Source organism: Salvelinus alpinus, chromosome 26, assembly GCF_045679555.1.
Source record: "Salvelinus alpinus chromosome 26, SLU_Salpinus.1, whole genome shotgun sequence".
NCBI lineage: Eukaryota > Metazoa > Chordata > Actinopteri > Salmoniformes > Salmonidae > Salvelinus > Salvelinus alpinus.
This window is the reverse complement of record NC_092111.1, coordinates 10,904,405-10,921,805: the sequence shown is the minus strand read 5'-3', so window position 1 is coordinate 10,921,805 and position 17,401 is coordinate 10,904,405. Positions and strand designations below refer to the sequence as shown.

The 17,401-nt window shown below is 43.5% G+C and overlaps 1 protein-coding gene across 2 annotated transcripts; it reads right to left on the bottom strand.

Moving 5' to 3' along the window:
- Positions 1-5,946: 5,946 nt before the first annotated feature.
- On the bottom strand, positions 5,947-14,733 carry LOC139554685 (zinc fingers and homeoboxes protein 1-like). Of its 2 annotated transcripts, none has more exons than XM_071367708.1 (3): positions 14,383-14,733; positions 7,606-10,379; positions 5,947-7,343 (listed from the first exon to the last, which is right to left on the bottom strand). In XM_071367708.1, exon 2 carries the CDS (start codon positions 10,261-10,263, stop codon positions 7,612-7,614), a length of 2,652 nt encoding a protein of 883 aa, XP_071223809.1. In that variant the 5' UTR covers positions 10,264-10,379; positions 14,383-14,733; the 3' UTR covers positions 5,947-7,343; positions 7,606-7,611. The 2 variants fall into 2 exon arrangements, with proteins under 2 accessions (XP_071223809.1, XP_071223811.1); XM_071367710.1 differs by lacking the exon at positions 14,383-14,733 and adding an exon at positions 11,378-12,932.
- Between the last annotated feature and the right edge of the window lie 2,668 nt (positions 14,734-17,401).

The window sequence follows — 17,401 nt, the reverse complement described above, 5'->3', positions numbered from 1 at the left end:
TGCTGCCAGTAAGACTGCACCTAAATCAACCATTTATCGGATCATCAAGAACTTCAAAGAGAGCGGTTCAATTGTTGTGAAGAAGGCTTCAGGGCGCCCAAGAAAGTCTAGCAAGCGTCAGGACCGTCTCCTAAAGTTGATTCAGCTGCGGGATCGGGGCACCACCAGTACAGAGCTTGCTCAGGAATTGCAGCAGGCAGGTGTGAGTGCATCTGCACGCACAGTGAGGCAAAGACTTTTGGAAAATGGCCTGGTGTCAAGAAGGGCAGCAAAGAAGCCACTTCTCTCCAGGAAAAACATCAGGGACTGACTGATATTCTGCAAAAGGTACAGGGATTGGACTGCTGAGGACTGGGGTGAAGTCATTTTCTCTGATGAATCCCCTTTCCGATTGTTTGGGGCATCCGGAAAAAAAGCTTCTCTGGAGAAGACAAGGTGAGCACTACCATCAGTCCTGTGTCATGCCAACAGTAAAGCATCCTGAGACCATTCATGTGTGGGGTTGCTTCTCAGCCAAGGGAGTGGGCTCACTCACAATTTTGCCTAAGAACACAGCCATGAATAAAGAATGGTACCAACACATCCTCCGAGAACAACTTCTCCCAACCATCCAGGAACAGTTTGGTGACGAACAATGCCTTTTCCAGCATGATGGAGCACCTTGCCATAAGGCAAAAGTGATAACTGAGTGGCTCGGGGAACAAAACATTGATATTTTGGGTCCATGGCCAGGAAACTCCCCAGACCTTAATCCCATTGAGAACTTGTGGTCAATCCTCAAGAGGCGGGTGAACAAACAAAAACCCACAAATTCTGATACACTCCAAGCATTGATTATGCAAGAATGGGCTGCCATCAGTCAGGATGTGGCCCAGAAGTTAATTGACAGCATGCCAGGGCGGATTGCAGAGGTCTTGAAAAAGAAGGGTCAACACTGAAAATATTGACTCTTTGCATCGACTTCATGTAATTGTCAATAAAAGCCTTTGACACTTATGAAATGCTTGTAATTATACTTCAGTATTCCATAGTAACATCTGACAAAAATATCTAAAGACACTGAAGCAGCAAACTTTGTGGAAATTAATATTTGTGTCATTCTCAAAACGTTTGGCAACGATTGTAGGCTTCGGACGTTGAAGTGCACCTTTCTTCCCAAAGGCCTGACTGAATTTCTGATTCACTTGTAACTCTCCACCTACTGCACTACCATCCTCCTACTGCACTACCATCCTCCCGCTGCACTACCATCCTCCCGCTGCACTACCATCCTCCCGCTGCACTACCATCCTCCCGCTGCACTACCATCCTCCCGCTGCACTACCATCCTCCCACTGCACTACCATCCTCCTACTGCACTACCATCCTCCTACTGCACTACCATCCTCCCGCTGCACTACCATCCTCCCGCTGCACTACCATTCTCCCGCTGCACTACCATCCTCCTACTGCACTACCATCCTCCCGCTGCACTGCCTCTGGTGGCCTCTGCAGTCATGGAGCAACCCCCCCCCCCCCCCCCCTGGTTTACTCTCCACCCTAGGTAAGTCCTCTGGTCCCACTCCACCTTCAATGCTCACACACCCCGCGGGTACAGCACACAGACAGCAAACGTAAGTTTCATTGACCCCATGCCCAAAGCTAGGATCACTGCATTTAAGATGAATCCACTGCGCGCTTTCCAAACATGCCAGACCTTTGCTTTTACTCTTAATCCAACGTTCGCATGAGGAACATGGGTGCATAGGCCATTTGATGGTGTTGGTGATAAACTGAGGTCCAGGGCATTGATGGATATCACCCGATAAGAGAAGGCATATAGTTATTATAAGATCTCCACCATTCATTTGAGTTTTCAGACTGGCTTTCGATTATCGTTTTGGTTTGTGCCTAGGTGTTATGAAAGTTTGGTATAAAACATTCCTTCCAAACCCGAAGTGTTGGACACCATCAAAAGTGTCGGCATGACAGAAGTTGCTGAGAGTTTACAGTTCTTTCATCTAGATTGCAGCTGCCGCCATGCCGAACTTGCCGGCCACCATTTTGAGTGAGTATGAGGTGTGTGTGTGATAGCTTGTGTGAGTGAGTGAGTGAGGGAGCATGCATCACCTGGTAGAAGAAGGCTAGTGATGCTAATAACCAACTCAGTCCATCATCAACATTAGGGGATATTTTATTTAATAGAGAAGACAGATGAAGGATCATACCAGTGGCACATAGTCATTTGATATGGAACATATTTCCTGGTCAATTTTTCAGAAGTCAGACACAGTTGTGTGATTTGCTGAAAGCATAAATTTAGATATTTTCATTGATCTGAGATTTGTATTTGTCAGGTCTATGAAGTCAGGAACAAGGTCAGATACAATCTACGTCAAAGAAAACCTTGGGGATTGGTGACTGATGAGATTTTCTTTTAAATACTGTCTTGACCTCCATAGACACGGATGCACCACAGGAGGAAACTGCACAGGAGAATGTCAGCGGCACTTTGAGGACACTGCATTCTCTTTGACGACCAATGACATTTGCGGAGCCTGAATTGAGAGTTGATGTAACCAGTTTGAAATCAGGCTTTACTATCTGTGGCAGTGCAGCAAATGCATTGACATGAAAACTAAGGGGGGGGACACAACATTGTTCAAAACGTCTGGGAATGGTTTATTAAAACTGTGGCATTGAAGGATCGGTTAGAGCGGGCGTGATTAAAATGTCTGTACCCACGACACGCTTTCATGTCAGCTGTGACCTAGATAAACCGGCACACTGTGTGGTGACTTGGTACGATCGTAAAAGTACCTCGCTGACACAATACAAAACTCCAGGCAGGTGAACTGGTAACAATGCAGAGTGGACTACTGGAACCAGGGTTAGGGGGTGACACTTCTCCAACCCCAAGAGGAACTTTGTCATAATTGTATATTATTGGATTGTATGCACTGACTGCATTGAAGGAACACATCAGAGGCAACACAATCTATTCAGGACATATCATGTTCAGCATATGAACATCTATATTATTGGATTGTATCACTGGGGCAATGAATACATGCATAGATGTCAGTCCCTCGGTATAATGGCGTAGGTTGTGAGCAGAGAGAAGAAAGTTAATGCTAGACATGAGCTTGAAATTGGGTCACTACTCTGGTCAGGATTCTTTATTTGATTTGTCTATTTATTCTTGATATTGGAATACTTGAAACCAGTGGAACCATAAGCGATGTCCCAAACGGAAGATGGTGAAGTGAAAAGATCATCTGCTTCCTGTGACCAACTGTAAAGCTTGTGCAAGAGTCACAATAACATTACATCATTATACTACAGTCGCTGTAGTAGCAACACATTACTCCTTCATCCAAGTCATTTTCAATACCGTTCCACTGCGATACATTGATGGGATGCTCTGTTCTGTTTAAAATTAATTCAGGTTAATTTGGTCTCCTACCAATTTGAATGGTATCGCTATGTAACATTATTCAGGTAATGAACTGATACAGCTGAGAACAATGTCCCTCAGCCACCAGATGGCAAATGTGATTTTAAACAGTACATGCTGCCCGAAAAATAGCACACTGTTTGAATACATTCTTTGTATACTTCAGATTTCAATGCCCTCATACAATTGTGTAACAGTCCCCTTTTCAGACACAGAGATCCAGCTATGGTGTCTTCAGCCCAGGCTTTTTAGGCTGGGTTCAACAGTGCTGTGCAGTACATTGAGAACAGACCTCTGTTCACTCTACCCTGGATCATATCCCAGTTTCAAACTCGGAACACAAAGGCAAATATGAGACGACAGACTGGATTCGGTGTGATGGGTGGCGTGCATGGACTGAACCGTTCGGGAGTCTAGAGATGGTGGCCTAATGGTATATCTGTCAACAGCTATACAGCATGAATCCCTTTTGCCTTGCGAGTCAGGGTAATGTAAGGACAAGTTCATGGGAGGCGCATCTCTGGACACTGCCATAGCTGCGTCAAAGCAGTCGCTCACGTTGTGGGTTGGTTCAGCCCAGTAAAGAACTCTGTGTTCTCTATTCGTCCCATATAGGCTACATAGTCATGTGGGGGCATTATCGCAGGTGGGGTTATTGGGGATTAACTGGATTAAAAAATGGTTTGCACTGTAGACCGTTGTGCGACAGACGTTGGGAATGCTTTATTTGCAGCGTGTCGCAACATGGGAGCAGGCAGCCAGGCATTTGAAATGTAGGCCGACGCAGTGCTCAGGGACCTCAGGCTGCAGCAGCAGATACGTGGGGGAGGGCGGGGAGACGGGGAGAGTCGTCCTTAACATGACCCAGTGAGCACCAGAGACTGGGTTGCTCTCTCCTCGCTCGCCCTCTGCTGCGTAATCGCTGGGGGAAAGCAGTGGCTGCGGCTGGCACAGATGCCGCTGCTGCCAAGATGAGAGCGTACAGCATTAACACATGCTCATCTGTACCGCCATGTGTGTTTACATAGCACTGCCTGGGTATGCATATCTGGGTCAGCAGAGAATGGGTATGTATTCTACCTCTCATTGCTGGTCGCTGACACCATTTATTTAACTTTCTTGCATATCTAATTATTTTCCCTCGCTCTCTCTTCCCCCCCTCTGATTAGGATGGAAGCCCACAGCTGGTCACACCCTTGATTTGGCTGGTTCTCTTTAACATTAACTCTTCGATGGCCAAATATCAAGCAGTCTCCCATTGAGCAAGGCAATACATCTTAGTGGAGATTTTCAGCCTGCCAACACATTTTTGTGGGGAATTTCAGCACAACGGGACATTTCTCTTTGGGTAAATGCATCTCCAGTGAAATGACACTGGACTTGTTACTGTGTGAAGTCATAATATAACAAATTATATGAAGATAATATAGATTGACCGCAAAAGTAACTTTAGTTTTACCAAGCCAGTCCCCTACACTATGTCCATCATTGTAACACTGGTAGGACGGGTGATAAATGTATGGTCAAAACTGTACTTCAAATGTTATATCACCCCACTCTGGCTTACCTTATTCAAAGTTGGTTTAGAAAAACAATAACATTGCAAATAGCTCCACCTCCTGGAATAAAAAGACAGCCATACCAGAAGAATCTGAACCATAGAGTATACCTCAGCATGGCTCATTCTTAATAAACCTACTTCAGCATGGCTCATTCTTAATAAACCTACCTCGGCATGGCTCATTCTTAATAAACCTACCTTGGCATGGCTCATTCTTAATAAACCTACCTCGGCATGGCTCATTCTTAATAAACCTACCTCGGCATGGCTCATTCTTAATAAACCTACCTCGGCATGGCTCATTCTTAATAAACCTACCTCGGCATGGCTCATTCTTAATAAACCTACCTCGGCATGGCTCATTCTTAATAAACCTACCTCGGCATGGCTCATTCTTAATAAACCTACCTCGGCATGGCTCATTCTTAATAAACCTACCTCGGCATGGCTCATTCTTAATAAACCTACCTCGGCATGGCTCATTCTTAATAAACCTACCTCGGCATGGCTCATTCTTAATAAACCTACCTCGGCATGGCTCATTCTTAATAAACCTACCTCGGCATTGCTCATTCTTATTAAACCTACCTCGGCATTGCTCATTCTTATTAAACCTACCTCGGCATTGCTCATTCTTATTAAACCTACCTCAGCATGGCTCATTCTTAATAAACCTACCTCAGCATGGCTCATTCTTAATAAACCTATCAGGTGGTATAAATACAACTGGATTGACAAATATTGCCATTTAATGATGTAAGGTTCAAATAATGACATCCAATATCTTATTAAAATCATATTTCCCTCAAGTATGTTTTGCTGCGTAGATGTCTATATTAAAATACTTCTGAAATGGCATGTCAGTTAAGACAAATTGTGGAACGCAATTGCATCAATACTCAAGTTGAGTTTGTAGTAGATCGAACAATAATTGCACAAAAGTCAAAAATCAGGGGGCAGTGTTGTCCACACTTCTAATAAGAAGCATGTCACAAACAAATGTATTGTCTGACTGTAAAACAAATGATACATTTAGTATTTTAGTTGATCTCAATGGCTTACAGTTAGTTGCAGTTTTCCTATAGCTTGACATTGACTACTGAAAATCTGTTTCTTCCCTGCAAAACCACTGGTCTGAAACTAAATACATTTTCTTGACAAAGTTTATTTTAGCTTCGGATAAAAAGTATTCATGAAAGATATAATAAATAGACTAATCATACTTGTCAATTATTACAGCAATTAAGGATGGCAAAAGGCTTATCATAGTACAGAATTTATAAGGTTCTCTGTCTACTGAAAACAGAGAAACAAAACAATAATTTACAATTCACCATCCCCCTCAATTGATTGTTATTTGATGTACAGTTGCATATAACCTGTACATCCAGATTTTAGCATAGTCCTTGAAGATAAGAGGAAGATAAGCAGAGGAAAAAAAGTTTAAAAAGTTAACTGAAGTAAAATTGGCTCTCGATTATAAAGGAACCATACCAAGTGCTTGTGGTATCTTCACTCTATATATATTGTCATTGTACACCTGAAAGATTTTAACCCGTAATTTGGGGGGGGGGGAAGCACAAGTTACTTACTTTAGAAAAAAACTGCCATCTGAAGCAAATTGTGAATGAAGATGTTTCATGTGTATTTTTTATAACACATCTAAAATGAACAGTCACTTTCTTCAACTCATAGCTTAAAAGACTGAGGTAATGTTTACTAAGTCCTGAATTACAGCACACTTGCCTTTTTCATTTGGAAAGCCAACATACAAAAAAAGACACCCCAAAAAACTGAGCATAATATTAACCAAGCTTACTCCATATTTTGTAATTTAAGACTAACAAAGAACTTGAATACATATAAAAACAGTTTTGTAGAACTAAAGCACTGGTTCCATTTAAAACATAACCCAAAAACAGATGGCACTGATTTAAGTAATATTCACAAATCTGTGAGGTTTTAAAAACCGTTTTGTCAGTACATCAAAGAAAATACATGGGAAATTCCCTTGAACCTTGACACAATTTCACAATTTTAAAAAAACGGTTCAATGTTATCACATAACCTACAAGAAAAAGGTGAGGTTTAACCTCATCGACATGTCTTGGATTTAGTAAAGATAGCAAGGTCAAATATGACTAAAATGTCCCAAAAGACCAAATAGTATTTTAAACAAAGGTAAAACATACTGTATGTATCTATTATTCCTTGCTAAAATTATTTGGCATCATACACCTTCTCTTGTTTCTTTGTGTCTGGTTAGTCCATGCAGTATAACACAAACACTTAGTACATTTCACCTGTGTTTTTCATCTCCTCTTCTGTAGGCAAACATTGTGAATTCTGTGGGAGCAAAACACGTCACAAATGAGAAAATCTCATGTTTTCTTCTACTTAGTGTTCACATTTCCTCGTTGACTGTATAAAGAGGAAATCAAGGTAAAAAGGTAATTACATTTGTATTAGGCTAATTTAATTAAATTCAGAGGGGGAAAAAAACTTGCCGTGTTAAAAAAAAAAAAACATCCAGGACACACAAGGAATGAATGCCTTTACAATTATTTCACACGAGCTCATTCTACCCATCCTTTTCATCGTCACTCACCTTTAATCACTGATCCTCTGACTCCGGCTGTGATTGCTCGATACATTGAGGCTCTTCCGTGGTTTCATTGTCATTATTATCAACTTCATCATTGTTATTTTCATCATCTTTGTTATCGTTGTCATTGTTTTTTTCATCAGTGACGACATCCCCTTGCTCTTTCACTTCCATCTCTGCCTCACTGTCGCCATGCGTCTCCTCTTCACCGTCACTGAAAGGGTCAAGGCCTTTCTCTTCCCTCCTGCTGATCTCCGCAAACCAGTCCCGCACCTGCTCATAGCTCATACTGGACTTGGCCACCAGTTCATCCAAATCTTTCTCATTTAAGACCTTATGCTTGAGGTAGTGCTCCTTTAAAATCTCTTTACCCGTCTTGACTTTGATGGCAGGGGGTGTTTGTTTGCAGGGGTATGGCCGCCTCGTCCTCCTGGACCAACCTCGAAAGCGTTTCCGTGGCTTCTTCTTAAGTTCACCTCCGTTCATTGCCTCGTTAACTTTTCCACTCTGGTACAAGTAGTACCACTTCAGGTTGCTGTTCTTGCAGGCATACCGGGTGTCTCCAAACCAGTTAACAATGTAGGTTCTGGGTAACCCGCTCTCCTCTGCCATCTTGTCGTACTCTTCAGCAGAGGGCCACTGGGTACGAACAAAGGTGCTTTTCAGGACGTGGAGCTGCTCTGGGGTTTTCTTCATTATCTTTCGACCGCTGGGTGGAGTCTGAGCCTCTTGCCCAGAGGAAGGCGCTTTGATCCGTTCACTCTCCGGCTCCTCTGTGCCATCAGAGTCCACTGGCATTTTTCTCCTCTCGGAGAACCAGGCGTCCACCTCTCGCCTAGTTAGTTTAGTCTCCATCCTAAGCCGACTTAGCTCCTCATCGCTAGGTGTGTCAGACGTCTGGTAGCTGGCCTCCAAAAGCAGAAGCTGCTCCGGAGTCTTTTCCTTGAACTTCTGAGGTGTGAAGTCAGGAAAGGCGTGGCGGAACTTGATTCGTGGATCATAAATGGGCCCTTGGGTTGTCGGAGAGGATTCACTGGCTTCGTCGCTGGAGTCGATCACAATGGCTGTGCTGCTGCTGCCGTCATTACTGTTGGCGCTGACTGAAATGTCATTTAAGGCAACGCCGTGGTGGTCCTTTGAGTTGCGTTGGTTATAGCGTGTGTCGCTGAACCACTTCTTTATTGCTCTTTTGGTGAGGTTAGTGACCTTCATCAACCGAGAGATTTCTGCCTCAGTGGCAAACTGTCTCCTTAGGTAACTGGCCTTCAGCTCTGCTAGCTGCTCCTTGGATTTTTTAGGTCGCGCTCCCAGGGAATCGGGACTGAGTGGAGAAGCAGTCTCAGAGGTGGAGGGTTCTGGCACCTTACTGACACTGGTTCTGGGGTTGGGGACCCCAGCTACAGCTAATGTGATGGGTGAGGCTACAGGGACAGCGTTGCCACCCCCTACCTGAGTCAAAACCATCCCTGGTTGCCCTACAATCTGACAAGTCTGAAAGATGGACTGCAGGCCATTGGCTGCTGTTGCAAAATTGGCTGGGATGACAGTGATGGTCTGTGGCACCGCCTGCACTGAGCCATTAAACTTCTTCCTCCTGGCCTCCTCCACCTCCTCTGGGGTCCAGCTCACACCGTGCTTCAGCCGCTGAGCAGAGAACCACACCTTTATTTGCTCCTCTGTGAACTTGGTTTGGGCTGCTAGACCCATGATTTCTGACACAGATGGGTAAGGGAACCTGTTGTAGGCGCTGACCAGCAGGACATTATTGTCCATGGCCCCATTATATGTGGGGATACTACTGACCGGGATGAGGAGCTGGGTCTGGGAGGTCTGCTGATTCTGTAAGGCAGACAGAACTTGAGCCAATGTCCCTGGGGGGAGCATTGTGGCTGAGTTACTAGTCTTTATTTGGAGCACGTTTGGGCTGTTGATCATTATGCTTTGCTGAATAGGTTGAATGGTCAGAGGGGTCGACACAGCCACTACATTGGGGGTGACAGGAGGGGGGACCACCTCCGTCTCTTCCTCCCCATCACTCTCCACTTTAATGACACTGTAATCTGCCATTTTGTGTGACCCTGTAAACTTCTTGGCCTCCGCCCTACTCTTGATCTTCATGATTGGCGTTTTGCTTAGGGCAATACCCTTACAGGATGTGTCCTCATCCTCCTCAACCTTAACAAAACTGCCATCAAAGGTCAAGTCATTGACTCTCTGCTCAAAGATGGTTTGATTGTTGCGTTTCACCATAGTCCTGGTGAAATTGTCTTCTCCAGGGTGGTGGCGTGCATTATGCTCCAACAATGCATCATACCTCTTGGTGTGAAAGTCACACTCAACACACACATAAGATGAGTTTAGAACTATATTTGGGTGCTCAGTGTCCACATGCAAGGTAAACATATTGAGCTGTGAGGTCTGAAAGCTGCAGTACTTGCACTCATAACCTCCTTCTGCCGTACTCGAGTCCATAGTTTTAATGAAGTGGTCGATGGCCTGTGAGTCCTCCTCATTCGGGATGCTTTCAGTTGAGTTTTCCACAGGACAGTTAGCGGCCCCCTCAGCCTCTCCCTCTGTAACGACCTCCATGTCAGGGTCTGAATCCACCATTTGAACAGGAGGGACCATGCAAGGCGTTGTTGATTTTCTTCTGCTCGCCATTATCCGTCTTATCTGAGCTTGTGTTGAATATATATCTTTTTTTAATCTAAATCTTGGTTCAGGACTTGTTGCTCCATTCAGGTGCTCAAACTTGAAAGTTGGCTAATTGTTAAATCCTGCAAGAGATAGAGCCATATTATGTGCACATAATTGAGAGAGAAATTCAAGGTCTAAACAATTTACATGAATGCCTATCTACTAGAAAATTTAGAGAGGGGGGGGGGGCTTTACTGAGCAAAAATATAAATGCAAATATTTCAAAGGTTTTGCTGAGTTACAGTTCATATAAGGAAATCAGTCAATTGAAATAAATTAGGGCCTAACCTATGGATTTCACATGACTGGGCAGGGGCGCAGCCATGGGTGGGCCTGGGAGGGCATAGGCCCACCCACTTGGGAGCCAGGCCCAGCCAGAGAATGAGTTTTTCCCCACAAAATGGCTTTCTAACAAACAGAAATACTCCTCAGCACCCCGCCCTTCCCCCTCTGATGATCCCACAGGTGAAGAGGTCATGGGATGGCGTGCTTACAAGTGGTCTGTGGTTGTGATGCCGGTTGGACGTACTGACAAATTCTCTAAAATGACGTTGGAGGCGACTTACGGTAGAGAAATTAACATTAAATTATCTGGAAACAGCTCTGGTAGACATTACTACAGTCAGCATGCAAATTGCATGCTCCCTCAAAACTTGAGACAACTGTGGCATTGTGTTGAGTGACAAAACTGCACATTTTAGAGTGGCCTTTTAGTCCCCCAGCACAAGGTGCACCTGTGTATTGATAATGCTCTTTAATCAGATTCTTGATATGACACGCCTGTCAGGTTGATGGATTATCTTGACAAAGGATAAAATGCTCACTAACAGGGATGTAAACAGATTTGGCAACAATTTGAGAGAAATAAGTTTGTGTGTATGGAAAGTGATGAGATGAGTGATAAGATGGCGCCGAAGAGGATGGCTGACATTTTACATGCGCCGAATCAACTGTGCTATTTTGTTCGGTTTTTTTTGCGTTGTTTGTAACTTTTTTTATTTATTTTGTACATAATGTTGCTGCTACTGTCTCTTATGACCGAAAATCACTTTTGGACATCAGAACAGCGATTACTCACCAAGAACTGGAAGAAGCTTTTTCCTTTAACGAGTCTGAGAGGCTCAAATCCCTGTCATTTGCGTGAAGAAAAGACAGCGAAAAAGATGGCGCAGGTCGGGCTGCCTTCTGAGAGTCCGTAGGCGAGCGAGTAAACTTCCACTGCCATCCGTTCTACTTGCTAACATGCAATCATTGGAAAATAAAATTGATGACCTACGATTACAATTATCCTACAAAAGGGACATTAAAAACTGTAAAATCTTATGTTTCACTGAGTCGTGGCTGAACAACGACACGGATAATATAGAGCTGGCAGGACTTTCCATGCACCGGCAGAACAGAGAAGAAGCTACGTCTGGTAAGACGAGGGGTGGGGGTGTGTGTCTTTTTGTCAATAACAGCTGTTGCGCGATGTCTAATATTAAAGAAGTCTCGAGGTATTGCTCGCCTGAGGTAGAGTACCTTATGATAAGCAGTAGACCACACTATCTACCAAGAGAGTTCTCATCTGTATTATTCGTAGCCATCTATTTACCACCACAGACCGATACTGGCACTAAGACTGCAGTCAACCAACTCTATAAGGTCATAAGAAAAGAAGAAAATGCTCATCCAGAAGCGGTGCTCCTAGCTGCCAGTGACTTTAATGCAGGCAAACTTAAATCAGTTTTACCAAATGTCACATGTACAACCAGAAGGAAAAAAAAATAAAATAAACTCTAGACCACCTTTACTCCACACACAGAGATGCATACAAAGCTCTCCCCCGCTCGCCATTTGGCAAATCTGACCATAATTGTATCGTCCTGATTCCGGCTTACAAGCAAAAACTAAAGCAGGAAGTACCAGTGACTCGCTCAATACGGAAGTGGTCAGATGACGCGGATGCTAAACTACAGGACTATTTTGCTAGCACAGACTGGAATATGTTCCGGTATTCATCCAATGGCATTGAGGAGTATACCACCTCAGTCATCAGCTTCATCAATAAGTGCATCGCCGACATGGTCCCCACAGTGACCGTACGTACATATCCCAACCAGAAGCCATGGATTACAGGCAAAATCCGCATCGAGCTATGCCCTCAGACAAAACATCAAACAAGCAAAGCACCAATACAGGATTAAGATTGAATCTTACTACACCGGCTCTGACGCTCGTCGGATGTGGCAGGACTTAAACTATTACGGACTACAAAAGGGAAACCCCGACGCGAGCTGCCCAGTGACACGAGCCTACCAGACGAGCTAAATGGCTTTTATGCTAGCTTCGAGGCAAGCAACACTGAAGCGTGAACGAGAGCACCAGCTGTTCTGGATGACTGTGTGATAACGCTCTTGGTAGCCGATGTGAGCAAGACCTTTAAACAGGTCAACATTCACAAAGCTGCGGGGCCAGATGGATTACCAGGACGTGTACTCAAAGCATGCGCGGACCAACTGGCGACTGTGTGGCCAAACACGACTCCAACACCATCATTAAGTTTGCTGCTGACAACAGTGGTAGGCCTGATCACCGACAACGATGAGACAGCCTATAGGGAGGAGGTCAGAGAACTGGCAGTGTGGTGCCAGGACAACAACCTCTCCCTCAATGTGAGCAAGACAAAGGAGCTGATCATGGTTTACAAGAAAAGGCGGGCCGAACAGGCCCCCATTAACATCGACAGGGCTGTAGTGGAGCGGGTCGAGTGTGTCCACATCACCAAAAAACTATCATGGTCCAAACACACCAAGACAGTCGTGAAGAGGGCACGACCAAGCCTTTTCCCCATCAGGAGACTGAAAAGATTTGGCATGGGTCCCCAGATCCTCAAAAGGTTCTACAGCTGCACCATCAAGAGCATCCTGACCGGTTACATCACCACCTGGTATGGCAACTGCTCGGCATCTGACCGTAAGGCGCTACAGAGGGTAGTGCGTACGGCCCAGTACATCACTGGGGACAAGCTTCCTGCCATCCAGGACCTATATAATAGGCGGTGGACCTATATAATAGGCGGTGTCAGAGGAAAGCCCATAAATATTGTCAGAGACTCCAGTCACCCAAGTCATAGACTGTTTTCTCTGATAGCGCACCAAGTCTAGGACCAAAAGTCTCCTTAACAGCTTCTACCCCCAAGCCATAAGAATGCTGAACAATTAATCAAATAGCCACCAGACTATTTACATTGACACTCCCCCCCATTATTATCTATGCATAGTCACTTCACCACTACCTACCTACAAATTACCTAAACTAACCTGTACCCCGCACACTGACTCGGTACCCCCTGTATATAGCCTCGTTATTGTGTTACTTTTGTTTGTTTGGTAAATATTTTCTTAACTCTTCTTGAACTGCACAGTTGGTTACGGGCTTGTAAGCAAGCATTTCACAGTAAGGTCTACATTTGTTGTATTCAACGCATGTGACAAATAAAGTTTGATTTGACATTTCTGGGATCTTTTATTTAAGCTCATGAAACAGGGGACAAGCACTTTACATGTTGCGTTTATATTTTTGTTCTGTGTACTTTAACAGATTGTTGTAGGTGTGGTGGGACATGTATATCAAGTTTAATTTCACTAATAGGCAAACATTAAATCGTTACATTGTTTCCACTGCCATGACTAAACTCCACGCGCAACACTGATGCCAGTCTTTAAATAGCGCGAGCGCTGTACAAAACACGCTTAATATGTGGCTGCTTATTCTGTATGCATTCTAGCCCAAAGCAAAGGGATGTGAGAACTGCAGTACAAAACATTTGATTCCTAAATCGATGGAATATTGATAATACTTCTGTATCATTAGTCTGCTAACTACCTGTGTGTTTAACAACTTGTCAGTCAGTTACACTGCAAAGAATATTCATCTGTTAGTTGTCCCCTTGTGCCTCTGTCACGAGTGTACGGTATTTTGCTGTTTTTGGGGGGATGGGAGTATTTTGCAAAAAGTGGGAAATGGTAGTCAAATCTTATTAATGGCAGCTATTATGTGAATGTATGATTAACTTCGCATGGTGTTCATTTTATTACATACCCGTGCAGATAACTGTCGTTTACAAGCATCTTGCAACAACCAGTTAGCTTCCAATCTGACTGCTGATGCGCCTTCTTCCGCCTTTGCGGTCGTTCCCTCACCAACAAATGCACTGTCGACTCCGGCAGTGGCACACAGGCGCAGCGAGTCCATCTGTTGTTACCATAGACGCAGTGCAGAATAGTGAATGCGCCGAGATTCGTTTGGTTTTTCACTCCCTTTCCTTTTGCCTACAAAACGTCGCCTTGTTTGGTTTGTTCATGCATTAAAACCGAACTAGATGTAGGCATCGATAGTTCATCGAATCTAACGAGTCATTTTTTCTTCCAGAGCGTCATGACAAATATTTTACGTCATAACGTCATCTTAAAGCGACTTCCTCCATGGAAAAAAAATAAAAACCACCAGAGAGGAAGAGGCTCATTATATAAATAATCTTTGAAAGAACTGACCTCTTCTCAATTATCCCAAAAGCCCATAATTTTGACGTGAAATGTTGGAAAATTATAAAATTGCCCAATAAAAGAAAGTCATAAAAAAGGATGTATATAATATGCAATTAAATCAAATTGTATTTGTCAGATGCGCCGATTACAACAGGTGTAGACTTTACAGTGAAATGCTTACTAGCCCTTAAACACTTTCTTAAAAAAGCAACAATAAAATTACAGTAACAAGGCTACAGTTGAAGTCGGAAGTTTACATACACCTCAGCCAAATACATTTAAACTCAGTTTTTCACAAATCCTGACATTTAATCCTTTTAAAAAGTCCCTGTTCTAGGTCAGTTAGGATCACCAGTTTATTTTAAGAATGTGAAATGTCAGAATAATAGTAGAGAATGATTTCAGCTTTTATTTCTTTCATCACATTCCCAGTGGGTCAGAAGTTTACATGCACTCATTTAGCATTTGGTAGCATTGCCTTTAAATTGTTTAACTTGGGTCAATCGTTTCAGGTAGCCTTCCACAAGCTTCCCACAATAAGTTGGGGAAATTTTGTCCCATTCCTCCTGACAGAGCTGGGGTAACTGAGTCAGGTTTGTTGACCTCCTTTCTCGCACACTCTTTTTCAGTTCTGCCCCAAAAATGTCTATAGGATTGAGGTCAGGGCTTTGTGATGGCCACTCCAATACCTTGACTTTGTTGTCCTTAAGCCATTTTGCCACAACTTTGGAAATCGAGTAAATTGAGTCCTATATCGACATAACCTGAAAGGCTGCTCAGCAAGGAAGAAGCCACTGCTCCAAAACCACCATAAAAAAGCCAGACTACGGTTAGCAACTGCACATGGGGACAAAGATGGGTCTTTTGGTTAAATGTCCTCTGATCTGATGAAACAAAAATAGAACTGTTTGGCCATAATGACCATCCTTATGTTTGGAGGAAAAAGGGGGAGGTTTGCAAGCCAAAGAACACCATCCCAACCATGAAGCACGGGGGTGGCAGCATCATGTTGTGTGGGTGCTTTGCTGCAGGAGGGACTGGTGCACTTCCCAAAATAGATGGCATCATGAGGCAGGAAAACTATGTGGATATATTGAAGCAACATTTCAAGACATCAGTCAGGAAGTTAAAGCTTGGTCAAAAATGGGTTTCCAAATGGACAATGACCCCAAACATACTTCCAAAATTGTCACAAAATTACTTAAGAACAACAAAGTCAAGGTATTAGAGTGGCCATCACAAAGCCCTGACCTCAAACCTATAGAAAACATTTGGGCAGAACTGAAAAGCATGTGCGAGCAAGGAGGCCTACAAACCTAACTCAGTTACACCAGCTCTGTCAGGAGGAATGGGCCAAAATTCACCCAACTTATTGTGGGAAGCTTGTGGAAGGCTACCTGAAACGTTTGACCCAAGTTAAACAATTTAAAGGCAATGCTACCAAATACTAATTGAGTGCATGTAAACTTCTGACCCACTGGGAATGTGATGAAAGAAATACAAGCTGAAATAAATCACTCTACTATTAGTCTGACATTTCACATTCTTAAAATAAAGTGGTGATCCTAACTGACATAAGACAGGGAATTTTTACTAGGATTAAATGTCAGGAATTGTGAAAAACGGAGTTTAAATGTATTTGGCTAAGGTGTATGTAAACTTCCGACTTCAACTGTAGATACTTTTGTACATGTTTCCTCCAGCATCGTCACAAGGTTCTTTGCTTTTGTTCTGGGATTGATTTGCACTTCTCGCACCAAAGTACGTTCATCTCTAGGAGACAGAACGTTTCTCCTTCCTGAACGGTATGACGGCTGCGTGGTCCCATGGTGTTTATACTTGCGTACTATTGTTTGTACAGATGAATGTGGTACCTTCAGGTGTTTGGAAATTGCTCCCAAGGATGAACCAGACTTGTGGAGGTCTACCTTTTTTCCCCCTGAGGTTTTGGCTGATTTCTTTTGATTTTCCCATAATGTCAAGCAAAGAGGCACTGAATTTGAGGGTAGGCCTTGAGAAATACATCCACAGGAACACCTCCAATTGACTCAAATTATGTCAATTAGCCTATCAGAAGCTTCTAAAGCCATAACATAATTTTCTGGAATTTTCCAAGCTGTTTAAAGGCACAGTCAACTTAGTGTATGTAAACTTCTGACCCACTGGAATTGTGATACAGTGAATTATAAGTGAAATAATCTGTCTGTAAACAATTGTTGGAAAAATTACTTGTGTCATGCACAAAGTAATGTCCTAACAGACTTGCCAAAACTATAGTTTGTTAACAAGAAATTTGTGGAGTGTTTGAAAAATGAGTTTTAATGACCCCAACATAAGTGTATGTAAACTTCCGACTTCAACTGTATATACAGGGGGACAATGTGGCTATATACAGGGGAGTCATGCAGTCAACGTGCGGTGGAACAGGTTAGTCGAGGTAATATGTACATGTAGGTAGGGGTAAATTGGGGGGGTGGGTGGGGTCAAGGAAAATAGTCTGGGTAGCTGTTCAGGAATCTTATTGATTGGGGGTAAAAGCTGTGAAGAAGCCTTTTGGACCTAAACTTGGCGCT

Coding starts and splice junctions, on each gene's coding strand:
- LOC139554685 (XM_071367708.1), bottom strand. CDS start 10,263: ATGGCGAGCAGAAGAAAATCAACAACGCCTTGCATGGTCCCTCCTGTT.